Consider the following 25,090-nt stretch of genomic DNA (forward strand, 5'->3'; position numbering starts at 1 on the left):
GTGAGAGGGGTTTTCAAGACAAAAATAACAACTGGCAAGTTCCAGGATTAGGGGAAGTGATTTTCAATTGAGGGTGACATTGCCCCGTTGGTGGTAGGTGGCAAAGTCTGGGGACACTTTGGGTTGTCTTGACTGGAGTTGGGGGCTGGTGCTACTGGCATCAAGGTGGCAGGGAGGGGAGCCCAGTGGTGCTGCCTGACATCCTACAATGAATGGACACCACCTCCCCCTCCCTGCTCCCCACCCCCCAACCCATCGCCAGGGATCAAACCCATTCCCCCTGCACTGGAAGCCAGAGTCTCAGCCACTGGACCTTCAGGGAAATCCCTGGACATTTTATATGAGTGGAATCATACATTTGTATGGCCATTTGTGTCTGGCTTCTTTCACTGAGCATTTTTTAAAAATTGAGGTATAATTGTCATAACATTATATAGCTTTAGATGTACAAACTAATAGTTTGATAAGCCTAGGTAGCATCTATCACCTTACATATTAATAGCTATAGAATTTTTTCTTGTGATGAGAATTTTTAAGATCTACTGTTTCAGCAAATTTCAAATTGCAATATAGTATTAACTATAGTCACCATGCTATCCATTACAGCCCCATGACATTTATTTTGTAACTGGAAATGTGTAATTTTTGACTTCCTTCACCCACTTCACATCCCCAAACCCCAGCCACCAATCCGTTCTCTGTATGTATGTGCTTGGGCTGTACACCTAAAACTAACACGACTTTGTAAATAAGTGTACTTTAAAAGCCAACCCCCACACACAAAAAACTGCAAAACTTTGCTTATAGACCTAAAAAGAAATTAAATGAAATAATTAAGTTAGATGATGCATACATTGTTGTTGCAAAAATGTAAATTGGTAAACTTCTTCAGAGGACAACTTGGCAATATCTCTATGAGCTTAGGAAATATATTGATATTTATTTATTTGGCTGCATCAGGTCTTAGTTGCAGCCTGGAGTATTTCTGATGTGTTGGGTTTTTTGTTTTTTATTTCATATATTGGTGAAATCACCGAAGATATTTCTGAAGTTTCTTCACCACTCCACCTGTAATTTTAATGAGACTCCGATGACGTAGGTAGGTTATGCAAGTGGGGAAACTGAGGCCCGGAAAGAAACCCGGGGTCATACATGGGTCAAGCTGGGATTTGGGGTCCAGTTGTTTGGCTCCGGAACAGCGGGCGAAACTGAGCAGGAGACTACAGCTCCCGGCGTGCCGCGCGCGGCGCCGGCCGGACTACAAGTCCCAGGCTGCCCTGTCGCAGCGGCGGCGGCGGGCGACAGGCGCCATCTTGGTCGGCGGCGCGGATTGAATGAGCCCGCCGAGCCGCGGCCGCCGTTCCGAGCAGCGCGGACCCCGAACCGCTGCCGCTGCCGCCGCCGCCATGGCCACGCCGCAGCCCGGCCGCGCGGGCGGGCCCTCCACGCCGCTGTCGCCCACGCGCTTGTCGCGGCTGCAGGAGAAGGAGGAGCTGCGCGAGCTCAATGACCGCCTGGCGCACTACATCGACCGCGTCCGCGCGCTGGAGCTGGAGAACGACCGGCTGCAGCTTAAGATCTCCGAGCGGGAGGAGGTGACCACGCGCGAGGTGAGCGCAGGCGTCGGGGGCCCCTGCTGGGGCGGGTCGGCCTCTCAGGGTCCCCGGAGGTTTCGGGGACGCTCCTGCGACAGGGGGAGACTGGGGCGGGCCCTGCCCACCAAGGCGTCCCCAGGGAGCTTCGGGGGCCCCGCGCGAGGGTCACACGCTTGACTGAGCTGCGGCCTCTGAGGGTCCTCGAGGGTTTCGGGGACTTCTCCCTTGCAAGAGGTAGACTGGTTCCTGCCCCGCCCACCGAGGAGTCCGGGAACTTCTCAGGGTCTCTTGAGTGAGGGGTGCATGCCTGAGGGGCCCCTGGGGAGGTTCAAGGGGCCCTCAGTGAGGGGTGGGAGCTGGGGCGGGCGCCTACGAGAGATCCCCAAGGGTTTCTGCCCACCCCCCGCCTCCCCCCACCGCGTGCGAGAGGTGGAGACTGGCACTAGCTCCGCCCCCGAGGGAATCCCTGCCGATCTGGGGATCCCCTAAGACAGGGGTGCAGGCTGGGGTGAGTCGTGTCCTCTGATGGGTACCCAGGGGGAGCTGGGGTACCCTGAGTGAGGGCTGCACCCTGGGACAGGTCCCCCCACCCACCGGGGGTCTCCAGGGTGTTTCCTGTATCCCTTGAGTTTGGGGCTGGCCAGTCCCCTGAAGTGGACTCGGGATTGGAGGGGCCCCGAGTGAGGGGTCCATTAGGGCAGACCCCTTCTCTGAGGTGTCCCCAAGGGTTGGTGGGAGGTGCCCTGATTGAGGGATGCAACCTGGTCAGGCCCCACCGTTTGAAGGGCCCCCAGGGGCCTTGGAGGGTAGGGGGAGATGGGGTAGCCCCTGCCTATCAAGGGATCTGAGGAGATCTGGGGAGCCCTTGAGTGATGGGGTGTGAGCCAGGGTGGACCCCTCCTCCGCAGAGGAGTTGTGGAGAGTCTTTGGGTTTGTGTTTGGGTGTTCTACAAGAAAACTTAGGGGACGTTCTTGGGTCTCTGAGGAGGAGTGGAGGGTCTGGGATGAGTCAGTGGTCTCAGTTCTCCTTAGAACTTTGCAGGGGTCCCATAATGCATCCTGGGGAGTTTGGGGATTGAGTGGGATTAGGCAGTAAGTTCAGTCTTTTACCAGGACCTGGGGCATAAAGAATCTGCCTGCAACGTGGGAGACCTGGGTTCGATTCCTGGTTTGGGAAGATTCCCTGGAGGAGGGCATGGCAACCCACTCTAGTATTTTTGCTTGGAGAATCCCCATGGACAGAGGAGCCTAGGGTGCTTCAGTCCATGGGGTCACAGAGTCAGACACGACTAAGTGACTAAACACAGCACAGAACAGGAAGAAAGTTCAGTCTTTTACTAGGACCTGGGGGTTAGGGGTCAGAGCAGGGGAGTCCAGTGTCTCCCTGGTCCCATGGGAAATTTGGAAGGCCCTATGTTGGGCCCTGGGACCCCCTTGGCTAATGGGCAGGAGCCTACGAGTCTGGTAGCTTCTGCCCTGTCCTGGGGGGTGTGAGGGGAGGGGGAGGTGTGAGGCCTTGGGGAACCAGGGGAAGTTTTGGTGCAGGTGAGGGGGAAGAGGCTGGATAAGCCCTGCCCCCTAAGTGGGTGTGAGGGCAGGGGTCTGGGGATCCTGGGTGGGGTGTGTCAAAACTGGCTGCCAACCTGGGGGGCTCCTTTTCTCCCACAGGTCCCCCCACAACCCAAGGGCAGGTCCTCAGAATAAGGGGGAAGGGGCCACCACGTGGTTCCCTGTGGGCCTGGTGGGAGAGTCAGGGCCTGAAGCTGGCACTTAGTGCTCGGAGCCTCAGTTTTCCTCTCCGAAGAATGGGTGCAGTGATGACCTCTGGGAGGAGAGCGTAGGGGGTGGAGTGGAGCTAGGGGGTTGGTCATTTCTGGGAGCCATTTACTGCCTGTATAACCTTGGGTGGATCACTTAATCTCTGAGCTCACTGCCTCTTCTGTAAAGTGCAAATAATAATAAATGCCTACTTTTGGGGTTTGTATGTGGGGTCACCATGAATTCACATTTGTTTTCTAGAATAAAGGCAATAAAATATAGTGTTCCCTCAGGAACTATATCAGTTGCCCTGAGGGAACACTCCGTGGGTTCTGTTGCCCCTGCCTGGGTCCCCGGGATCAGGATGGGCCTGAAAGTGTGTCTCAGGTGTCTGGGGAGGTGGGAGACTTGGTGGGTGGTGGTGTGTTAGGTCGCCTGGGATTAGATTAAAGCTTGGGATCCAAACCCTGGTTTTAATCTGTGACCTTGGGCAGGTCACTCAGCCCCCCAGAGCCTTGGTTTTGTCGTCTGTATGATGGGACTGGAGTGGCTGCCCCAGTGGTGCTGCCTCAGCAGTGCACGCGGGTCCTCGGAGTACAGGCCCAAGTTCCACCTGCTGGGCTGGTCAGCACTGGGTCATTCACCCCGGCCTCTCCTCCCACCTGCAGGCAGTGGACGTGGGGTGCCAGCCCCACTGGATGAGTGTCATGCCCTAGAGCGCAGGGGCCGGACCTGGGGAACTCGATGCTGTCCACGTGTCTGGACAGTGGCGTGGTTTACTTCTCGGCTGCCCGTGCTGGTTAGGACATAGGACTGCCGGGTGGGAGCGGGAGGGGCCCTGCCACACCGTGCACCCCAGGACTGTGCCCAGGATCTGGAGCCACCCAGATGACAGGTGTTCGTTCACAGCAGGAGTGGGGAGTTCCCACCTGCCTGATCCCCTGGAGCTTAGGGATGAGGTGACGAATGCCCCCTCAGCTGGTCAGTGGAGGGAGCTAGTAACCTGCTGGAGCAGTGAGGTGGGCTGGTCATGTGCGTTGCATGGAGGGAGTGACCTGGAAGTGGCCAAGGGCTGTGGGAGGGCATGGTGTGTCAGGCCTCCGACCTGGATGGCAGCTTCTCCCCTGGAAGAACCTGCCCCCAGGGGACACTGGGTGATGGCTAGAGACGTCTGTGGTTGTCACACTGGGGGACTCCTGGCATCAAGGCGGTGGGTCCAGGGAGGCTGCCCCACACACTCCTCCCCCCAGAGCCCAGGACATCTCCCTACAGAGGACGATCCAGCCCCAAATGCCATTAGTGTCAAAGCTGAGAAGCCACTTAAGGAACCTAGTGGTGATGCTGTTTAAAATGTGAGCGTACCGTGGGCTTGTAATCAACGCAAAGGGTTCAGGTGCCTAAGATAAAGTCACGTTCCGCCCCATAGACCCTGGCCGGTCGTGTGTGGATGTTTGCCTTTCCCATTGAAAGTCAGATGATGGGTGTTTTGGCTTGGTGAGCTGTACTAACTAGGGTGAATGGCCACATGCATCCCTGAAGGGTTTCTGGGAGGCTGAGGGCTGACCAAATTTCTGTATGGGAAGAGTCTTGGGTGCTGGGGTGGGGGGGTGGCTCGAGTGGACCAGGGAAGAAGGGGGTTCTCCAGGGAGTCCCCAAACAGGTGTTGAGTTCCCCTAGGCTTCACATTTTTTCCTTTCCTGCCCATGTATTCTGTTGCTGTGCGGACCAGGGGGCGGGTGCTCCTCAGGTAGACCCAGGGAGCAGGAGCTGGGCTCTGGGAGTTGGAGGATTTGCAGAGGGTCAGGGTTTGTGGAGTTTGGCAGTGGTTGTCAACTCCGGGGCAGTTTTGTCCCTGAGGATGCAGGCAGCGCCTCAGGGCAAGTCTGGGACCCTAGGAAAAGGGTTACCTCGGGTTATGCGAACTCTGCTCCCCTCACGGCCACACATGCTAACACATCTGTTGGGATTCCTCAAGCTCCTCACTTGTGCAGCCCTGGCTGTTAAAGACAGAACAAAAGCCAAAGCTGTGCCCGGGGCTCCCATGGGACATCCCAAGTGTCACAGCACATGGAGGCACAGGCCTGCGGGGAACAGCTGTTCCCTGCTCTGAAAGAGCTTTTGCGGCCTTGCAGCCTCCTCTACAGAGTTTTCTCCTTCGTCCTGGTGCCATAGATCAGGTTCCAGGTTCAGTAGAGGTTTTTGGGAAAGGGCTGGGGTTTCAGCTCTGTGGGTGAACAGTTTCAAGTGTGAGCACTCAACTCAGGCGTCACAGCTGGCGGGGTAGCTGCCAGGGACAGTACATGGAGGGGTGGGCCAGGGTGCGTGCCAATAAAGCTTTGTTTATACACACTGAAGTGTGCATTTCATATAGGTACCTGTGTCATGAAAAATTTGTTATTCTCTACTCAGCCATTTAAAAATATAAAAGCCATTCTAGTTCTGCAGGCAGGTGGCTGGGGTTTTGTGCTGTGGGCCTGAGTTTGCAGACCTGGTTATGGAGGATCACCTAAGACACAGTTTTTTAATAAATTGAAGGTCTGCAGCAACCCTGCCTCTGGCAAGTCTGTTGGTGCACAACTTCCCTGGCAGTCCAGTGGTGAAGACTGTGCTTCTTTGCAGGCGTGTTGGTTCGGTCCCTGCTGGGGAACTAGGATCCCACAAGCTGTGCAGCCAAAACAAAAAAAGCTGTTGGTGCTATTTTTTTCAACAGTATTTGCTCTCTTTGGGTCTCTGTGTCACATTTTGATAGTTCTTGAGATATTTCCGACTTTCTCATTTGTTTTATTTTGTCAGGGTGATCAGTGACCTTTAATATTGCTATTGCAAAAGGATTACAAGTCACTGAGGTTCAGTTGATGGTTGGCATCTTTTAGCAATAAAGTGTTTTAAATAAGGGCTATACGTTGTTGTTTTCATTCCTTTTTTGTTTTTTGTTTGTTTTGGCCTCACCTCACAGCATGTGGGATCTTAGTTCCCTGACCAGGGGTCGAACCTATTCCCCTTGCACTGGAAGCGCAGTCTTAACCACTGGACCACCAGGGAAATCCCCATGAGTGGCATCTTAATGAGATATTTCAAAAATCAAAATTAACTCTGACGTCACCGTCAGATAAGCGTCAGGTGCACGTGCTAGGTTTCCTTCACCCTGGGCTCCCAGGGAGGGACAGCTTCCCACCTGACCTCACCTTGGTTTCCTGCTGTCTTGGCCATCAGTGCTCCTCCTGCCACAAGGGGAAGCTGGGGAGGAAAGCCCAGGAGGAGCCAGTCTGTGGGGCCAGAGATCTTGTCCGAGACGGCAGCCTGGGTGCCAGGCCCTCCTTTGGGGTCAGGAGGGAGACAGGGCAGAGACACTCCTGTGAACCCGGGTTCCCGGCCACCCTTAGACAGTGAGGCTGGCTGCTCTTGGTGATGGTGGGTTTATTCCAGAAGGTGGAGATGGGGGTGGGGTGAAGAGGGCACAGGAGGGAGAGGCTTGTTTCATCTCGATCCCCACATGTGTCTCTCTCTCAGAACTGTCCCCAGCAGACCTCTCTGGCCTGTACCGACAGGTTAGGAGAGGGCAGTGTGCTGTCCCGTGCCTCAGTTCCCCCATGTGTGAAATGGCACTAAGACCCCATACCTGCGGGATGAAATGACTAGGAGAGCTGGACTGAGGTGGGAGGGCTGGAGAGGGTGGGGGTCTCAGACCCGCTGTCAAATCCAACTCTTACGGGTTGGTCCTGATCTGCCCGGGACACTCCAGTTTTAACCCTAAAAACCCCACATCTGAGAATTTCCAGGTCTCAGGCAGACCAGGATAGTGATCTGGCTACCAAGTGGCAGGTTCCCGGCAGCTCCCCTGGATCTTTTCTGTGGAAGGGAGGGTCCCTCCCCGGCTCAGCTGCCCTCTGAGCCCGGGCACAGACACTCACTGCTATCTGTAGCTTTGTGGGAAGTGGTGGTGGTTGTTCAGTAGCTCAGTCAGGTCTGACTCTTTGCAGCCCCATGCACTGCAGCATGCCAGGCTTCCCTATCCTTCACTATCTCCCGGAGCTTGCTTAAACTCATCCATTGAATAGGTGATGCCATCCAACCACCTTATCCTCTGTCACCCCCTTCTCCTCCTGCCTTCAGTCTTTCCCAGCATCAGGGTCTTTTCTAGTGAGTCGGCCCTTCACATCAGGCAGCCAAAGTACCGGGAGTTTCAGCTTTGGCATCAGTCTTTCCAATGAATATTCAGGGTTGATGTCCTTTAGGATTGACTGGTTTGATCTCCTTGCAGTCCAAGGGACTCTCAAGAGTCTTCTCCAGCACCACAGTTAGAAGACACTCAGCCTTTTTTATTGTCCAGTTCTCACATCCATACACAACTACTGGAAAAACTATAGCTTGGACTAGACGGACCTTTGTGGGCAAAGTAATGTCTCTGCTTTTTAATATGCTGTCTAGGTTTGTGACTGCTTTTCTTCTAAGGAGCAAGGGTTTTTTAATTTCATGGTTGCAGTCACTATCCACAGTGATTTTGGATCCCAAGAAAATAAAGTCTCTCACTGTTTTTTTTGTTTCCCCATCTATTTGCCATGAAGTGATGGGACTGGATGCCATGATCTTCGTTTTTTGAATGTTGAGTTTTAAGCCAGCTTTTTCACTCTCCTCTTTCACCTTCATCAAGAGTCTAATTCCTCTTTGTTTTCTGTCATAAGGGTGGTGTCATCTGCATATCTGAGGTTATTGATATTTCTCCCAGCAATCTTGATTCCAGCTTGTGCTTCATCCAGCTGGGTATTTTGCATGATGTACCCTGCATGTAAGTTAAACAAGCAGGATGACAACATGCAGCCCTGATGTGCTCCTTTCCCAATTTTGAATCAGTCTGTTGTTCTATGTCCAGTTCTAACTGTTGCATCTTGACCTGCATACAGGTTTTGCAGGAGGCAGGTAAGGTGTTGTGGTATTCCCATCTCTTTAAGAATTTTCCACAGTTTGTTGTGATCTACACAGTCAAAGGCTTTAGCGTAGTCAATGAAGCAGATGTTTTTCTGGAATTCTCTAGTTTTTTCTGTGATCCAGTGGATGTTGGCCATTTGATCTCTGGTTCCTCTGCCTTTTCTAAATCCAGCTTATACATCTGGGATTTCTCGGTTCACATACTGTTGAAGCCCAGCTTGAAGGATTTGGCCACTTGCAAAGCCAGCTGCCTTGTCTCCCTCTGTCAGCCTTTTGTCCGTCCCAGGAAGGGTTTTAACTGCTTTTTTTGTTAGTTGCTCAGTCGTGTCTGACTCTGCAACCCGTGGACTGTAGCCTGCCGGGCTCCTCTGTCCATGGGATTTCCCAGACAAGGATACTGGGGTGGGTTGCCATTTGCTTCTCCAGGGAATCTTCCTGACCCAGGGATCGAACCTGGGTCTCCTTCTTTGGCAAGCAGGTTCTTTACCGTTGAGCCACCAGGGAAACCCCTGTAACTGCCTCGTAGAGGCAGAATTCTAATCTCATGCAGTTCACCCAATTAAACTCTTAAGTTTGGTGGTTTTAATATATTTACAACTGGGTAGCCATCACTTCTATCTAATTCCAGAACATTCCATCCCCCTAAAGAAAGCTCCTTCCTGGAGAGGGGCAAGATAGGTAGGGAATTAAGAGGAACAAACCACTATGTATAAAGTATATAAACTACAAGGATATACTTAGAACACGGGGGTATACTCAGTATTTTATAATAAGTATAAATGGAGAATAACCTTTACAAATTGTGAATTACTATGTTGTACATCTATAACTCATATGGTGTTGATGTTCAGTTGCTACGTCATGTCCGACTCTTTGTTGGCCCCATGGACTTCAGCACGCCAGGCCTCCCTGTCCCTCACCATCTCCTGGAGTTTGCCCAAGTTCATCTGTATCTCTAACAAGAATCGCACTTAAAAAAAAAGGAAACCTCGTGCCAGTAGCTTTCTCCTCCCCGCATACTCCTTCCCCAGCCCCTGACAGCCAGGAACCCACTCTCTGTGTCTCCGGACCTGCTTGCTCTGCGTGTTTCCTGTTGGGATCACACCCTGTGTGTCCTGTGTCTGCTCCTCTCACTGAGCGCCGTGTTCTCGGGGCCTGTCCACGTGGTCGCGAGTGTCTGGGCTTCACTCTTCAGGGCTGAGGGACGCCCCAGGTGTGGCGGGACCACACTGTGTCCATCGTCCCCTGCCGATGGGCCCTCGGGGTATTTCCCCTTTGGGGCTGGTAGCGGTGCCGGGGCTGTGAATGCCTGTGCTTGGGTTTTGTGTACGTGTGTTACTTGTCCCAGGTAGATGCCGGGCGGTGGCGTTGCTGGGTCAGTGGTTGCTCTGTTTGTCCATCTGAGGAACCGCCAACTGTCTTCCATGATGGCGGCACCAACCCGCCCTCCCTGCCATGCATGGGAGTGCCAGCTTCTCCCCATCCTCCTGACACTTGCTGTGATCTCTGTGATTGCCATCCTTATGGGGCAGATGGCATCTCCCTATCCTTTTGGTCTCTGATACTTTTAAATATGCTCACTGCTCTGGGCCCCTCTGGGTGGGGCAGGGAGACCTGAGTGTGTGTCCAGCTGACAGGTGTGGCCTGATAGGGGCTGGTGACCTGGGCAGACTCTGGGGGGCCCAGATGGGGGGGCCCATGCGGGTGAGTGGCACTGTGTTGGTGGGGAAGAGGGCTTCACCTTGGCCCGGCTGTCCCCGCAGGTGAGTGGCATCAAGACATTGTACGAGGCAGAGCTGGCTGACGCCCGCCGGGTGCTGGACGAGACGGCCCGGGACCGCGCCTGCCTGCAGATCGAAATGGGCAAGCTGAGGGCCGAGCTGGAGGAGGCCACCAAGAGGTGGGGCTGTGGCGGTGTGATGGCGCACGGGGCAGGAGGCGGGGGTTGTCACGCTGTGTGTGGTGGGAGGACCCCAACTTGCACAGCCCTCCTGGGAGCGGGTCATGTGGGTTCTTGGGGCCTGGCCCTCTGGCTGCCCTGTCCAGCACCATTATCCCCTCCAAAGAATTGGCCCCCGGAGATGAAACCTCAGCAGCTCCCCTGGGACTGAATCCCCTGGTATCTGGCACCACCACACTCCCAGCCCTTTCCCCCCTTGTGCCCGCCCTGGGAAGCCGGGGAGCGGTGGGTGACCTTCTCTTCCTGATCCCAAAGCACCATCTCCTGGCTGCTCCCCAGTAAAAGTGTCACCAGTCTGGAGAATGAGGCAGCGCTGGTGGTGATGGTGGCAGAAGGAAGGAAGTGACGTGAACTCAGCGAGTGTTTAGACCAGGGCCCCTCCACCCTCGCTCGCAGCGACCCCGGCAGGCCAGACTGGCTACAGGGACACTGAGCACGAGGTCAGGGGGCTCAGCGGCACCAGCTCTGGAGGCCACCTTCATGTGTGCGGGATTCTTCTTTTCTAATGAGACTTTCTTACTTTCTTTGGGAGGGGCAGTTTTAGGTTTGCAGGAGAATGAGTGGAGAACACAGGGTGCCCCAGACCCCTCTCCAGGGCCCCACCTTAGGTTTGCAGGAGAATGAGTGGAGAACACAGGGTGCCCCAGACCCCTCTCCAGGGCCCCACCTTGCGGACATCTCCCAGGAACGGGTGTGCTACGTTGTTACAAGTGATGAGCCCATATGAATACATTCTTATCAGCTGAGTCCATGCCTCACACGGGGGTTCGCCCTTGGTGTCCTGCGCTCTCTGGGTATGGACACACGTACACTGACGCGTGTGCACCAGCATAGCGTCACGGGGCGTGGTCACTGCCCTGAAGACCCCTAAGCCTCCCCACACCCCCAACTCATCCTCCCCCCAGCCCCTGCAGGCTGGGGGTCCTTCATGTCTCCACAGCTCTGCCTTTTCCAGTCGCCTCCTCAGACTGTCCCCTGTCTCTTAGCGGTGTGTTTCTGATTCCCTCATGGAACAGAGCAGTGAGACAGTCTGAGACAGACCCACGCAACACAATCAGCTGGTGTCTGACAGGGCAGGAGAGGCAGTCTGCGTGCTTTTCAGGAGGTCGGGTAGATGGGAGACCCCATCCATTTATTATGACTTTGAATTAAAAAGTGACATGCTTTTTGGAGACGAGTAAGAGGATGAATGCTGGAGAATTCTGGAATTCCCCCAGCCTCTCTCTGTCACATCCACACAGGTTCTGGAATCTTCCAGACACCCTGAACCTGCGTGTGACTCCTTGGGTGGGCTGAGAAGTCACATTTCTGCTTGTCAGAATCATAGATGCTCCCTGGGGAGAAAGCAGATAACTCAGTGAACTTAAGGAGAAAAACAAGGGCTTCCTTGGTGGCTCAGTGGTAAAGAATCCACCTGCCAATGCAGGGGACACGGTTTCAGTCTCCGGTCTGGGAAGATCCCACACAGCTCAGAGCAACTAAGCCTGTGCACAACTCCCGAGCCTGTGCTCTAGAGCCCGCAAGTCGCAACTGCTGAAGCCCGTGTGCCCTAGAGCCCATGCTCTGCAATAAGAGAAGCCACTGCAGTGAGAAGCCCGCGCGCCGCAACTAGAGAGCAGCCCCCACTTGCCACAACTAGAGAAAAGCCTGCGCGGCAGTGAAGACCCAGCACTGCCAAAATACATAAGTAAAAATTTTAAAGAGAGAAAACTGAAAGTCTCCATGAGCCTCCGCCCAGACAGAACCTCCGAGGCCGATCTGGGGTATTGCTTTTCCGCCTTTCTGAATTTACACTCATGGTGGACACCCTTAGATAACAGACCGCTTTGTCTAGCTCGAGCCTGGCATTGATGTCACGTGTGTCGCGATGCCTCCCCCATGCCTGGGCCGCGTCACAGGCTCCTACGACAGCTTCAGTGACAGCCCTGCCCCACCATCGGGCACCCGGGCCAGCGACTTACCTTGGCCCCTGCTCTCGAGGGAAGGCTTCCCCAGTCTCAAGTACTTGGGTGTGCAGGCGATTTGCCTACCGGCCTCACTTCCTGCTCTGAGGCGCAAAGCTCTTGCAGACAGTGTGGGTGGCCCGTGACCCTGAACGAAGTGCACGTGCCGTGAGGTGGCAGCCTGTGCTTTTCTCTTCCAACCAAGAACGCTGTGAAAACCCTGTGATGATGGGAACGCAGGCGGAGGACCTGATAGGCTGGGCTCTCCTGCCTAATCCCCCAGGAATTAGGGTTCCAGGGGAGGAACTTCATACCCTGAAGCTGTCAAGCAGCAGAAACTTAAGCCACTGAGGGTCGCCAGCACCCCTGCTTCCCAGACCATTCCATTCCTTCATCTCTGTGGCACAGGGTGGCGGTGTTGAGAGATTTTCGACATTTCCTGACACCTCTGCTCCTGTTGCCCTGGCCATACAGCTGATCTCGACCTGCCCACCCACCTCACCCTAGGCCTGTGTACTCTCTGCTCTCCCCAGTGCCCTGGGAACCATGGCCTGGCCCAGGCCCCGGGCCCCGGCTTTTCAAGGGCTGTGCCCAGTAGCTCCCGCTCTGCGTGTCTGTCTCCTGTCTCCTCCCCCTTCACCTGAGGGCAGCGGGTCTCACTGCTGTCTGCACCCACGAGAAAGCTCCTCCTGATGATGGGGAGTCCACAGACGTTTCTCTGGTGAGAGGACAGCATGTCCACGAAACTGGCTCTCAGTAGTGGTCTACCAGACAGATGAATCCAGTTTCCCCAAACCCTCTAGGGATGTGGGGTTTGCAGCCCACCCCCCTCCCTTGAGTGGAAGGACTGTATGGCTCAGGAATGTGGACTGCGGGACCCCAGGCCCTCATGGAGGCTGTGGGTGCCACGTCTGCCTGGAGGTCCTGTCCCAAGGACTGCTGTGAGGACAGGACCAGCCTGGTGACTGAAGTCACTGGGCTTTATCCCTCCCCCACACACCTCACTCAAACTGGTGTGGTGTCCCCGATCATTGTCACCCAGGGCGATCCTGCCCCTGAGGGACACCAGGTGATGTCTGGGGATGTCTGGTTATCAGGACCCAGGAAGGGTGGTGCTGATCTGACCCCTGTTGTGCTGTCCCCACTGGTGCTGGGCAGGGCGCAGCTTCAGTTCCTTGGTGGGGAAGTGGGTAGCTTTCAACTACCCACTTCTAATTCAAGAGATTTAGAGCACCATTCAGAAATGTTCACGCTAGTAAGAGTTGTGTGTTGGTACTTCCCTGGTGGTCCAGTGGCTAACTCCAAGCTTCCAGTGCTGGGAACCTGGGTTCGCTCCCTGGTCAGGGAACTAAGATGCTGTATGGTGCTGCACAGTGCAGCCAAAAAACAAAAGAGAGAATTGTGTATTTAGAAAGTCTCTTTGGCATCTTAGATGTTTCACATTAGAGATATCTATTAAAAGTTAAGTGAGCCTGCCTGAAGTAGCTTGACTTTACAAATGAGATCAGCATTTCAAAGGCCAGGGTTTTAATTCATTACTTTAATAAATTATACATTAAAAAGTCTCCTCTAAGTGGTCCCTCCTCCTGTGCCCAAAAGTCAGGGAAAAGGACATGAAAACCCACATCTTGTGGATTATTTTGAGTGGCTGGCGGGGTCCCCATGGGGCAGAACGGGTTTGAAGGCAAGGCCCCTTTGGTCCTGACAGATGAGGCTCTGGTACTGAAAGCATGGGTAGGTGAGGGTCTGGGCCCTGAGGCAGCCATGAACTTGGCCTTGGGGTCAGTGCTGCCTACTAACTTCTGCTCCTGACTTCCAGCGCCAAGAAGAGGGAGGGTGAGCTCACGGTGGCCCAGGGCCGCGTCAGGGACCTGGAGTCCGTGTTCCACCGAAGTGAGGCCGAGCTCGCGGCCGCACTTAGTGACAAGCGCACCTTGGAGAACGATGTGGCAGAACTGCGGGCCCAGCTGGCTAAGGTAGCTGCAGGCGGTGCAGGCTGTGGGCTCCCCCTTCACCCCCACCCCTGCCCAGTCCACACCCCAGGGGAGTTTGGGGACTCGGGATCCCCAAGGACCTCACGTGGCAGCAGACAGCGTCACCAGCTGCTTGTCCCACGTTTCCAGGCGGAGGATGGGCATGCGGTGGCTAAGAAGCAGCTGGAGAAGGAGACGCTGATGCGCGTGGACCTGGAGAACCGCTGCCAGAGCCTGCAGGAGGAGCTGGCCTTCCGCAAGGATGTCTTTGAGGAGGTGGGTCGTCCCCCCCACCCCCCAGCGGGAGCCAGGGTGTTCCCCCACTTCCTGCCTCTCCCTGCCTTGGGGACTCATCTCCTGATCCCCGCCTCCACCATCACGCGGCTTTCTTCTGTCTGTGCATCTGCGTCTCTTATAGCGACACTTGTCCTTGGGTTTGGGGCCACCCAGATAGTCCAGGATGGTCTTGAGCCCTGTATCTTAATCACACCTGCAAAGACCTGTGTCCAGGAAGGCTACGTTGGCAGACTGGGGATCAGCTCATGGGCATGCTTTTTGGGGGTCATCATTCAGGCTCCTGCAGACCCTCCCTGGCCTCCTTGCCTCTGGGCCTCGGCTCCCTGGTTTGGCAGGACTGACTAGAGCCCTGGCCCCGCTGGCCTCCCGCCTGGTCCTGGCCCATTGTGCTGTCACAGCCAGATGGAACCCGGAGGCAGCCACTGTTGAGCTCACTGCGGCGTGCAGGCGGGTGAGATGCCCATGCAACTGCGGAGCGGCCTCCTGCTCCTGCCAGGCCCCACTGCAACCAGAGCCGCCCTGGATCCCGTGAGGAGGCCAAGGGGGCGGGAGGGCCCCTGAGGTGGGCCAGGGGTGGGGTGCGGGCTGAGGGTCCAACTGTGCTTCTTGGCTGTTTGTGAACACAGTGGCTTCCTGTGGACACGTTCCTATTGTCTTCATCCACGGGGCCCAGACACATGTGACTGACATCTGTGCAGGGAGTTTTGTCAAGTGGGGCTCCCCCACCTACTTTTGACCCCACCATTGCCTGGTCAGCTCCTGGTACATGTGGCCAGGGCCAGCTGGCCACTGCCATGACCCACTGCTGATCTATCCTAGACCCCAGGCTCCTGTGATGAGCCACATTAGGATTTTTTTTTTTTTTTAAGAATTCTTTTTTTTTATTAACAGCTTTATTGAAATAGTCCCCTACCAGAAAGCTTTCAAAGTTTACCACGTAGACTAGAGCTTAGTCCATTCCCAGAGCTGTGCAGCCATCCCCTCTTAATTCCAGAACATTACCCCCAAAATAAATTCTGTAGGTGTTTCCATTAGCATTCTTCCAGTTTTCCTATATAACAAAACTTTTTAAAACATACAATTTAATGAAATTTAGTACAGGATAGTTCAACCATCACTGTTTAGTTCCAGAACATTCCATCATTGCAATAGAAACCCACCCCCATCAGCAGTCACCCCCACCCCCTGCCCTAGCTCCCGACAACCAGGAACCCACTCGTTCTGTGGATCAGCCTTCTCTGCACGTTTCCCATCAGTGGAATCACACCCTGTATGTCCTTCTGTGTCTGCTTCTCTCACTGAGCATCCTGTTCTCAGGATCCGTCCACATGATAGCGAATGTCAGGGCTTCTCTCTTTTTCAGGGCCGGGTGATGCTCCTGTGTGTGAAGGCATAGGTGTGTTAATCGACAGTCAGCTGGGGGCTCTGGGTCATGGTTCTTGGGTGGTTGTAAATCGTGGTGTGGGTGTGAACAGGTGGCCCGGGCCTACCCCAGAGGGTCACCAGTGGCAGAGTTGGGCACCCTCGCTCAGGCCCCAGGGGAGAGTCAGGGACGCCTGTGACAGGGCCAAAGCGTGCAGTGAGCGCATGGCTATGTCCGCAGGAAGTGCGTGAGACGCGGCGGCGGCATGAGCGCCGCCTGGTGGAGGTGGACAGCAGCCGGCAGCAGGAGTATGACTTTAAGATGGCCCAGGCGCTGGAGGAATTGCGCGCCCAGCACGACGAGCAAGTGCGGCTGTACCGTCTGGAACTGGAGCAGACCTACCAAGCCAAGGTGTGCACGCGAGCATGCCTGCCGGTGGGCATTGGGCCGTCCACTCCCACCCTCTGTGCCGGCCCTCATGCCTGCCCTTGTCCCCGCAGCTGGACAACGCCAAGCTGAGCTCCGACCAGAATGACAAGGCTGCCAGCGCCGCTCGGGAGGAGCTGAAGGAGGCCCGCATGCGGGTTGAATCCCTCAGCTACCAGCTCTCCAGCCTTCAGAAGCAGGTGACTCACCAGAGCCCCAGCCCCGACCCCTCCTCGGGCCCTGTCCCGTCTCATCCCTTCCCATGCCCCCAGAGGCCTGCAGCCGAGTGGGCTTTCCCCACCGTGACGCGCGTGGACCCTGCTGCAGGCGAGCGCGGCCGAGGACCGGATCCGTGAACTAGAGGAGACCGTGGCTGGGGAGCGGGACAAGTTCCGGAAGATGCTGGACGCCAAAGAACGAGAAATGATGGAAGTGCGGGACATGATGCAGCAGCAGCTGGCCGAGTACCAGGAGCTGCTGGACGTCAAGCTGGCCCTGGACATGGAGATCAGCGCCTACCGCAAGCTGCTGGAGGGAGAGGAGGAGAGGTGAGCGCGGCAGGGGCGGGGCGAGGAGAGGGGGTTGGGCGAGTGCGCTGTCCCTCCCCCTCCAACACCCCACCCCTGCACCTCAGCCCCTGGTAACCCCGCACCCCCGCCCCCAGGCTGAAGCTGTCCCCTAGCCCGTCATCGCGGATCACCATCTCTCGGGCCACAACGAGCAGCAGCGGCAGCAGTGTGGCCACAGCCGGGCGCCCGGGCCGCAGCAAGCGGAAGCGGCTGGAGGTGGAGGAGCCGCCGGGCACGGGCTCCAGTGGCCTCGGCTCCAGCAGCAGCACCAGCAGCGGCGGCAGCTTCCACCTGGCGCAGCAGGCCTCTGCCTCAGGCAGCGTCAGCATCGAGGAGATCGATCTGGAGGGCAGGTTCGTGCAACTGAAGAACAGCTCTGACAAGGTGAGGCCTTGCCCCGTGCCGCGCCGCCCCTCAGGGGAGGCCCCCCGGGGTTTCCCAGCGCCCTGTGCCAACGCCAGCGCCTTTCCTCAGGATCAGTCTCTGGGCAACTGGAGGATCAAGAGGCAGGTCCTGGAAGGGGAGGAGATTTCCTACAAGTTCACCCCCAAGTATGTGCTGCGGGCCGGCCAGACTGTCACGGTAGGTGGCTGCGGAGGGGCAGGTTGTGAGGTGTAGCTGGGATGGGGCAGGGGGCCAGGGGAACCGCAGGGTGGAGCCCCGCCGCTGAGAACAGCCGCCTGCGGTAGCCAATTGCCTGTGTCCACATTTCTTCATCGGAGCCTCCCTGGAGCTCTTGGGAGGCCTGAGTGATGTGCCAGGGGTCCCCAGTGTGGGCGGGACTGGGTCTAGGTTGTCTGTCTGCGCTGGCAGGCAAAGTGCCAGCCATGTTAACAGTCACGGGCACAGACTCTAGGGCACCTCATCCCAGCCTGGCTCATTTGCTGAGATGAAAGTCCTTGGCCACTGTGAACCTCAGTCTCTTCTTCCATACTGGGGTGATTGATTAACATCCCTGGGCCAGAATCTAAGAGGCCTAGAAGGATTAAACACCCAGGGCATCAAGGGGACCTGTGATGAATGGCTGGCTGGTGACCACTAGGACTGGAGCCCACTTTAACGGGGAGGCCTTCCTGTATCCCCAGGTGTGGGCAGCTGGAGCGGGGGTGGCTCACAGCCCCCCATCCACACTCGTGTGGAAAAGCCAGAACAGCTGGGGCACTGGTGAGAGCTTCCGGACCACCCTGGTCAATGCTGATGGGGAGGTGAGTGCCTCCCCGCTGCCTGGGTCTTGGGGCCCCTCCTGGGTGGATGGAGCCTTGGCCGCCAGGCACATGAGTGCAGCCTAGGCCTGGGCGTCCTGACTGCCTCCCCTGCAGGCTGGGCTACTGGGGTGGGGAGGGGTTTGTCTGCAGCTCTCGTCTCGTACAGGAAGTGGCCATGAGAACCGTGAAGCAGTCTTCAGTGGTGCGGGAGACCGAGAATGGGGAGGAGGGCGAGGACGAGGCAGCTGAGTTTGGAGAGGAGGATCTTTTCCACCAGCAGGTAGAAGCTCCCAGGCACGGGCGTGCACACACACGCACACATCCCAGACCCTGTTCATGCAGCTGCCCTGGGCATCACCCAGGCCACAGAGCTCACAGCAGATAGGCTGTGGGGTCAGCTGCCCTGCCCCCTGGGCCTGCCTGTCGTGCGGACCTCTGGTACCCACCTAGGGACACCGGGAATGGGGTTGCAAAGCTGCTATATCTCAAAGTGACCCTGGTACAGCCCCAGGGCTTCTCAGCCCACCCACTGTTACTGTGATTCCTCCAGACTGGTATGCTGGTGACTTCATAATGGTTTTGTGGGGAGGGTGGGGGGCCCGAGGAACCACACTGAACAAGACACAAGTGCAGGACTCTTCTGGGTCTAACACCATTGTAACGAGTCCTGTGACTCAGGAGTGAGGGAGACATGGAAGGTTCTGGAACAGGAGCCGCGGAAGCTGGGGTCGTCTTGCTGGAAGCTGAGCTTCCCTGGTGGCTCAGGCCCCAGCCTGGTCCAGCCCCCCCTGGTGGGAGGGCCGAGGGCCACCAGCTATCTGCCTGGCCAGGTTGGCATGTGCCTGCCACACTGGGCTCACCTCACTACACCATCTTTCCTTCCAGGGGGACCCGAGGACCACCTCTCGAGGCTGCCGCGTCATGTGAACCGAACATGCCTCATCACGTCTTTCTTTACCCAGAGCCACTGAAAACTATTTTTATATCATTGGCTTCTTTAATCCTTGGTACATTTCTAGAGAATTTTTAAGCAAACTGCCAGAGCATTGGGGGTGGGTCTCTATTGATCTTTCCTGTCGGCGGGTTTCCTGGGACCCTTCACCACTGACCAGACTCTGTTGGTGCCCTGTCCAACCAGCCCAGGAGCCTAGTGGCTAGCGGACTTTGGGGAGTCCAGCAGGGGTGGGAGGAGGCCCGTTGTCTGCGTGGGTCTCTTCTGCAGCCTGGAGTCGGGGCGGGAGAGGAGGCCTGGGATGGACAGAGCAGAACTGCATAAGGATCCCATAGTTTGTTTCATTTAAGCTTTCAAAAAAACCAAATTCAGAATCCAGCTTCTGACCTGGTGGGGAGCAGGGGCACCCCTGCGGTTTCCGTGACTCAGCCAACTGAGCACCCGAAGGAGGGCTGGAAGCAGCTTGTACTGTCAGACCTGGGTTTTGGGTGGTTTCTGCTCAGCCCTTGGGAGTCGGGTGTGTGGGGTGGGCCTGTCGGCTCCCTCTCTGGCTGCCGGAGCCTCACGTTTCTGGGCCTTTCTGCAGTCAACTTCCTCACCCTGTGGGACAGGCAAGAAGGAAGCTTGGGACCTGGGGGCGATTCCTCTCTGAGACTTATCCCCAGGTCAGTATCAAGGGGATGAGTGTGACAACCTTGGACATGACATCCATGTGCAACCACCGCTTTCTGCCCTCCCATCTGTGGAGGGTGACGAGGGCAAGCCGTGGGACTCCCTGACCTCCACCCTGTGCCTTGAGCACAGGTCATGCGCACTCCTGTGTTCTTGGGTGCACACGGATACGCTAGCTTCCTCTGTAGCTTCCTGCTGAAACGGTGTTTCTTAGACAGACCTGCCCATGCCAGCAGACCTCTGTGGAATGCTCCGTGCCACAGCCCAGCTTCTGATCACCCAGAGACCCCCCTCCCTGCATTAGTAGACCTTTGACCCGCGCCACGTAGATACACAGAAGTTATTTTTTTAATGGATATTTATTTTTTTACATTGGTCAGTACAGGTTGCCAGGCTCCCACCTCAGGGGCTCACTTAAGGGTCACTGGGACAGTCCCCTCTGGGGGTGGGGAGGTGGCGTCATCAGGGGGTCTGTCCCTGTGGACTTTGCGCCCCTGGCTGACTCTTCAGAAAGCGCAGCTCAAGTCTTAAAGACGCAATACTGAGCCATGGAGGCAGGCTGGCCCCTGAAGGCAGCCTGCTTCCAGGTAGGCTGAGTGCCAGCCCCTCAGGGTTTACCCAAGGCTGGAGCAGCCCGTCCACCTCCTTTCCCTGGGAACTGCTCATGGTGAGGAGGGCCCAAGCCCCAGGACAGGAAAGTGTCAGCCACCGGCAAAACCAAGCTTCTGCCAAGTCTAGAATCTCCCTGCAGGCCAAAGCTTTGGGCATCTTTCCTTGGCTACCAGAGTCCTTGGCCCGAGGGCTGTGCTTGCCCTGTGGAGGAAAGTGGCCTCACCAGAAAAATGGTGCAGCCCATGAGGAGCTTCCTGTCCTGACAGCACCTTCTCTTTTCCACCCTCCCTCACCCCCACCCCCCTGCCAGGAGTGCTTCCAGGTACAGGCTGCTCCCTTCCCCTGGCATAACAGGAGCTGAGTAGACCATGAGGGTCTGGAGAGCGGGATGGGGTCTGGGTGGTCCTGGGGCGAGTGGAAACTGCACTGGTCTCAGCCACACCCTTCAGGGTATTTTGGAAATCTCTGGGGATCGAAGCTGTGTCCTGGAATTCTGGGTGTGAAGCGGTTTTGCAGGCTGGGCTTGAGGACTTCAGGAAGGAAAGGAGAGGGCCCCACCCTCCCGTCAGGCCCAGAGGGCCTAAAAAACTGCAGAACCCCCAGGCTCATTAGATGACTTCTTGATTCAGCCAGTTCTTGGTCTCATCACCGCCCAGTGGTTGCCTGGCTGAGATCATGAGTGGAGCCTGGAAGTGGCCCTGGCAGGCTGGGAAGCCCTTGACTGGTGAGGGCAGGGTGCGCTGGACTGGTGGCCAGTTGGGGCTGGAGGTTGGTGGTAATTTGGTAATTACCAGTCTTTGGTAATTAAGTAGTTGAAAACAAAGGACAAAGTCCAATGTTACAATGTCAGCCTTGGCCTGAAAAACAGAATTTGCACTTATCCTTAAACATGCTTAACTTTAAGCCACTTGATACAGAAGCGATTCTTTTTTTCTGAGCCCGTGTCATGTGAGGAGAAGCACCCTTCTAGAAAAACAGCCACTCGGCCCAGCCCTCGGAAGGGACCCAGTGCCGGGGAGACACGGACGCCTTTTTCCCTGTGGTCTGGGCGCTCAGTGTTCATCACAGCCAGGCTCTGACCTGGGCTCCTTTTTACCACACCGTCTACTCAGCAGTTCTATTTATATCAGCACATCCGAGCGGGGACTGCCATTCCTCAAGGACATTGACGCTATCGGAAAGGTCTTAATTCCAAGCCCGAAAGGGATCATCAGCACTACACGCCAGGGGACTCAGTTTCAGCAACTGGCTGTCTAGACACATTTCAGATGGTGATTTTTAAGATGCATGCTAAACGTGTGGTCTTTTGTTTCCTCCAATGATTTGTAATATACATTTTAAGACTGGAAACTTTTTTGTACAACATCCAATAAAACATTTTGGTTTTAAATTCTGCCCGTGAGTTACTACTCCCACGCCAGGCTGCTGTAGTAGGAGCCCAAGCCACTAGTTAAGCAGATGTCTTAGGACCCCCATCAGACCGCGCGGACCGCTAGTTTTATGCATTCCCCCATCTGATACACCGACACCCCGCAGCGCTCTTGGTCCCCTAATACGGCCTAGCGCTACCAGGTCTGCAAAGAGCAGGGTAAACGCGCTCATCGTCCAGTACACGCGCGGCGGGACCTCTGGGGGGTTGGAGCCTAAGCACGGAGGTGCGGGCCTCTCGACCCGGAGTTCGACACGGAAAGCGGACTTCGGCCCGTTCGCCTCTGCGCGTGCGCGGGAAGTTTCGCGCGGCCTTATGGGACTCGTAGTCCGGACCCTGCTCCCACCCACCGGAACTCCATTTCCCGTGGGGCCCTGGGGCAGCGGACTTCCGGCGTGAGTGCGGGTCGGCGCACGCGGCGGCGGTCCGGTTGACTTTGCGGAGCCATGGAGGGCGGCTTCGGCTCCGATTTCGGGGGCTCCGGCGGGGGGAAGCTGGACCCAGGGCTCATAATGGAGCAGGTGAAAGTGCAGATCGCCGTGGCCAACGCGCAGGAGCTGCTACAGGTCCGGGGCTGGCCGGGGGCGGGGTGGGGGGCTGAGGGCTGCGGGATCCGCCGGGGCCGGTGTCGCAACTGAGGGCTCGCGTGTCCCCACAGAGGATGACGGACAAGTGCTTCCGGAAGTGTATCGGGAAGCCGGGGGGTTCCCTGGACAATTCGGAGCAGGTAAAACCGGGGTGGCGGGGTCGCGGGGTCGCGGGCTGGACCCTGTAGGGTGGCCTCCGCGCGTGCGCTGACTTAATGAAGAGGCGTGGAGAGGATGCTGCGCGTGCGCAGCCGGGGCGGGGACACCAGCCGCGGTCCAGACCTAAGCGGCTCGCGGGTTCCTTCCCCAGAAGTGCATCGCCATGTGCATGGACCGCTACATGGACGCCTGGAACACCGTGTCACGTGCCTACAACTCGCGGCTGCAGCGGGAACGAGCCAACATGTGACCGCGACGCGCCTGCAGACCAACCCCCCGACCCTTGCCCTACCCCCGGACCCATTTCCATAAACACTGTTTGTGAGGCGGGGTCCTGCATATGCGTACTGCCTACCAGAAGTTTATGAGGACGACATTGGTGCTGGGACCGTTGGGACTCTACCCGTCCTTTCCGCCTAGCCGCCCACTGCTAGGCCGGTGTAGCTTGGATCTTGGTAGGGGCGGCCCTGGCTCCGGGTGCCACCTCTCTTTGTGCGCCTGTTAACGGATTGAGTCGTATGGACCGTTGTGGGGCCTCAACCCGGCTTACGCTGTCTGCCTGGGAGGAGGGTGCTGGTTAACACATCACAAGCTTTATTCAGCTGCCAGAGAATGGAGAAGCTTGAACTAGTTCAGGGCTGAACTTGACAACCCCTGGCGAGAGGGATTTAATTTTAAAGGGAGGAGTGAGGTCAGTGATGGGGAGCCATGTTCATTAGTTTACCTGGGAAGGGGCAGGGCTTTTTTGAGGGAGTGGGGGACCACCTTCTCTTTATCCTGTTTTGGTCTTTTAATGTATGGTACTGGCTGCTATGAGGTGTGTTGTGTAATACGTTCATACAGTAAAATCAACATGTAATGAGATGCAGGGTCTATTGGAGTTTGGATTGCTGCCATCTTGGTCTCAGCTGGTTCCACTTGTGTTTTTCTTTGTGTGTTTGTGTGCGGGAAGGGCGCTTCCTTTTTTATTTCTGGACCCTTGAACTTAAAGGTTTATGTTAACTCTTGCTAAAAGTGGGGAGAGGGTGTGGTTGGCAGGTTTTGAGCAAATTCCTGGTTTATCCCTGGTGACAAAGCCTCCCCTTTTCTTGTTACTGCTCCTCATTCTTGAGGGGCGCTGGAGGACAGATGGTCTGACTTCCGAAGCTGAGGCTGTTTTTTGCTGAACACACGGGTGTGGTTGTTCCCTAGTTGAGGGGGGCAGAACTGTTCCCTGATGAGCCTAAAATATGTGTGATGGTCACCAGGCTGCAGTCCCATGTACTTGCATCCTTGCATTCGAATCGTCCTGAAGTTTGATGACTTCAAGCTGTTCACTAACGGAAGTCGAGGAGGCAATTAAGGAGGCCCACCCAGAGATGAGCAGGCAGATGATAGCAGTTAGTGGGTAGAGAAATGGAAGAAGCCAGGCTAAGCCAAGGAGGCCTCTGACTAAATGGAGCTTGGATTGGATTTTGGAGTGTGTTATATCTGTGTGACCACTGAGCTTGCTCATACCTGTGTTTTGTATTTACTTTGATCTGACCAGGATTATTGACACCCATGTAGCAGGTCTTAACTGTGCAGACTTCCCCTTCCTCAGGTAGGAGATAATCAAGGGGCAGCCTGTTGTCGAGAATATTTGCTACTGAGTCCAGAGAAGAATGGAGTCCTTGTAAGGCATCGGCCATATTTTTAGACAAGTCTTCTAGGGTCTATGTGAGACTCTGGGAGGCTGCTAGTCAGAGGCTGATGACTGATCCCTCCTCCTGCCACAGTGAGTCCCGTTGCCCTTTGCTCTTGGGGCTGGGAGATGTCATGAATGGTTATATCTGGGTTGTGAGAACTTAGCCGGCCTGGCATGCATTGTGCACAAATTGGGATTTGTCTAAGCGAGGGTGAGCTGGGGACTTCCTTGGCAGTCCAGTGATTGGGATTTAGCACTTTCACTGTAGGAGACTGGGGTTCAATCCCTGATTGGGAAACTAAGGTGCCACAAGCTTCGAGGCATGGTTTAAAAAAAAGGAGGTGATTTAAGGTCTGTGGCAGGTTCACTGGTATATTGAGTGGGTGGCTCAATAACTTCTTTCTCAGGTGTAGGTGATGTCACTTTGGTATGGTGGCCTGTGGAGTCATGCCCTGTAATCGTTCTGCAGAGTGGGTGGTCGAGATTACTTGGGAAGGTCCTGCCCACCTAGGGTCTGGGCTTCCCAGGTGGCTCCGTGGTAAAAGGATCCTCCTGGTAATGTAGGAGATGCAGGTTCGATCCCTGGGTCGAGGAATTTCGCTGGATGAGGAAATGGCTACTCACTCCAGTATTCTTGCCTAGAAAATCACACAGACAGAGGAATCTGGCAGGCTACAGCAGCACCTGGGGGTCTAACTGGTCTTGTGGATTTCCAGCTTCCCAGGTTCTCAAACCCAGTCCCCAGGGAGAAAAGGATGTGAAGTGATGTCAGGGGAGGCAGTTCCAAATCCCTGTAGGTGTGTACAGCTCTGACTCTCCTCTCTAAGGCATGTTTCAGTGCGTCTGTCTCCCTGAGGTGGGTTTTGGAGCTGGGTCCTAGAGGAAGGGGCACCCGTCACATGCCCCCACGTGAACCCCACCTGCGTGTTCCTTGGGGGCTGTCCATGTTCTCACAAGTGCTCTAGGGGAGGGAGAGCCAGGGCAGGTGAGTGTCTGGA

At 56.0% G+C, this 25,090-nt stretch overlaps 2 protein-coding genes across 2 annotated transcripts; both read left to right on the forward strand.

Moving 5' to 3' along the window:
- Positions 1-1,304: 1,304 nt before the first annotated feature.
- On the forward strand, positions 1,305-21,641 carry LMNB2 (lamin B2). The gene is made up of 12 exons (XM_019964526.2): positions 1,305-1,610; positions 10,043-10,179; positions 14,002-14,158; positions 14,306-14,431; positions 16,056-16,226; positions 16,316-16,441; positions 16,569-16,789; positions 16,906-17,194; positions 17,285-17,392; positions 17,896-18,015; positions 18,182-18,295; positions 18,901-21,641. Exons 1-12 carry the CDS (start codon positions 1,335-1,337, stop codon positions 18,940-18,942), a joined length of 1,887 nt encoding a protein of 628 aa, XP_019820085.2. The 5' UTR covers positions 1,305-1,334; the 3' UTR covers positions 18,943-21,641.
- A 423-nt stretch (positions 21,642-22,064) lies between these two features.
- Positions 22,065-23,290, forward strand: TIMM13 (translocase of inner mitochondrial membrane 13). Its single transcript, XM_019964527.2, has 3 exons — positions 22,065-22,246; positions 22,339-22,407; positions 22,578-23,290. Exons 1-3 carry the CDS (start codon positions 22,127-22,129, stop codon positions 22,674-22,676), a joined length of 288 nt encoding a protein of 95 aa, XP_019820086.1. The 5' UTR covers positions 22,065-22,126; the 3' UTR covers positions 22,677-23,290.
- The last annotated feature ends 1,800 nt before the right edge of the window (positions 23,291-25,090 follow it).

This window comes from Bos indicus, chromosome 7 (assembly GCF_029378745.1).
Source record: "Bos indicus isolate NIAB-ARS_2022 breed Sahiwal x Tharparkar chromosome 7, NIAB-ARS_B.indTharparkar_mat_pri_1.0, whole genome shotgun sequence".
Taxonomy (NCBI): domain Eukaryota; kingdom Metazoa; phylum Chordata; class Mammalia; order Artiodactyla; family Bovidae; genus Bos; species Bos indicus.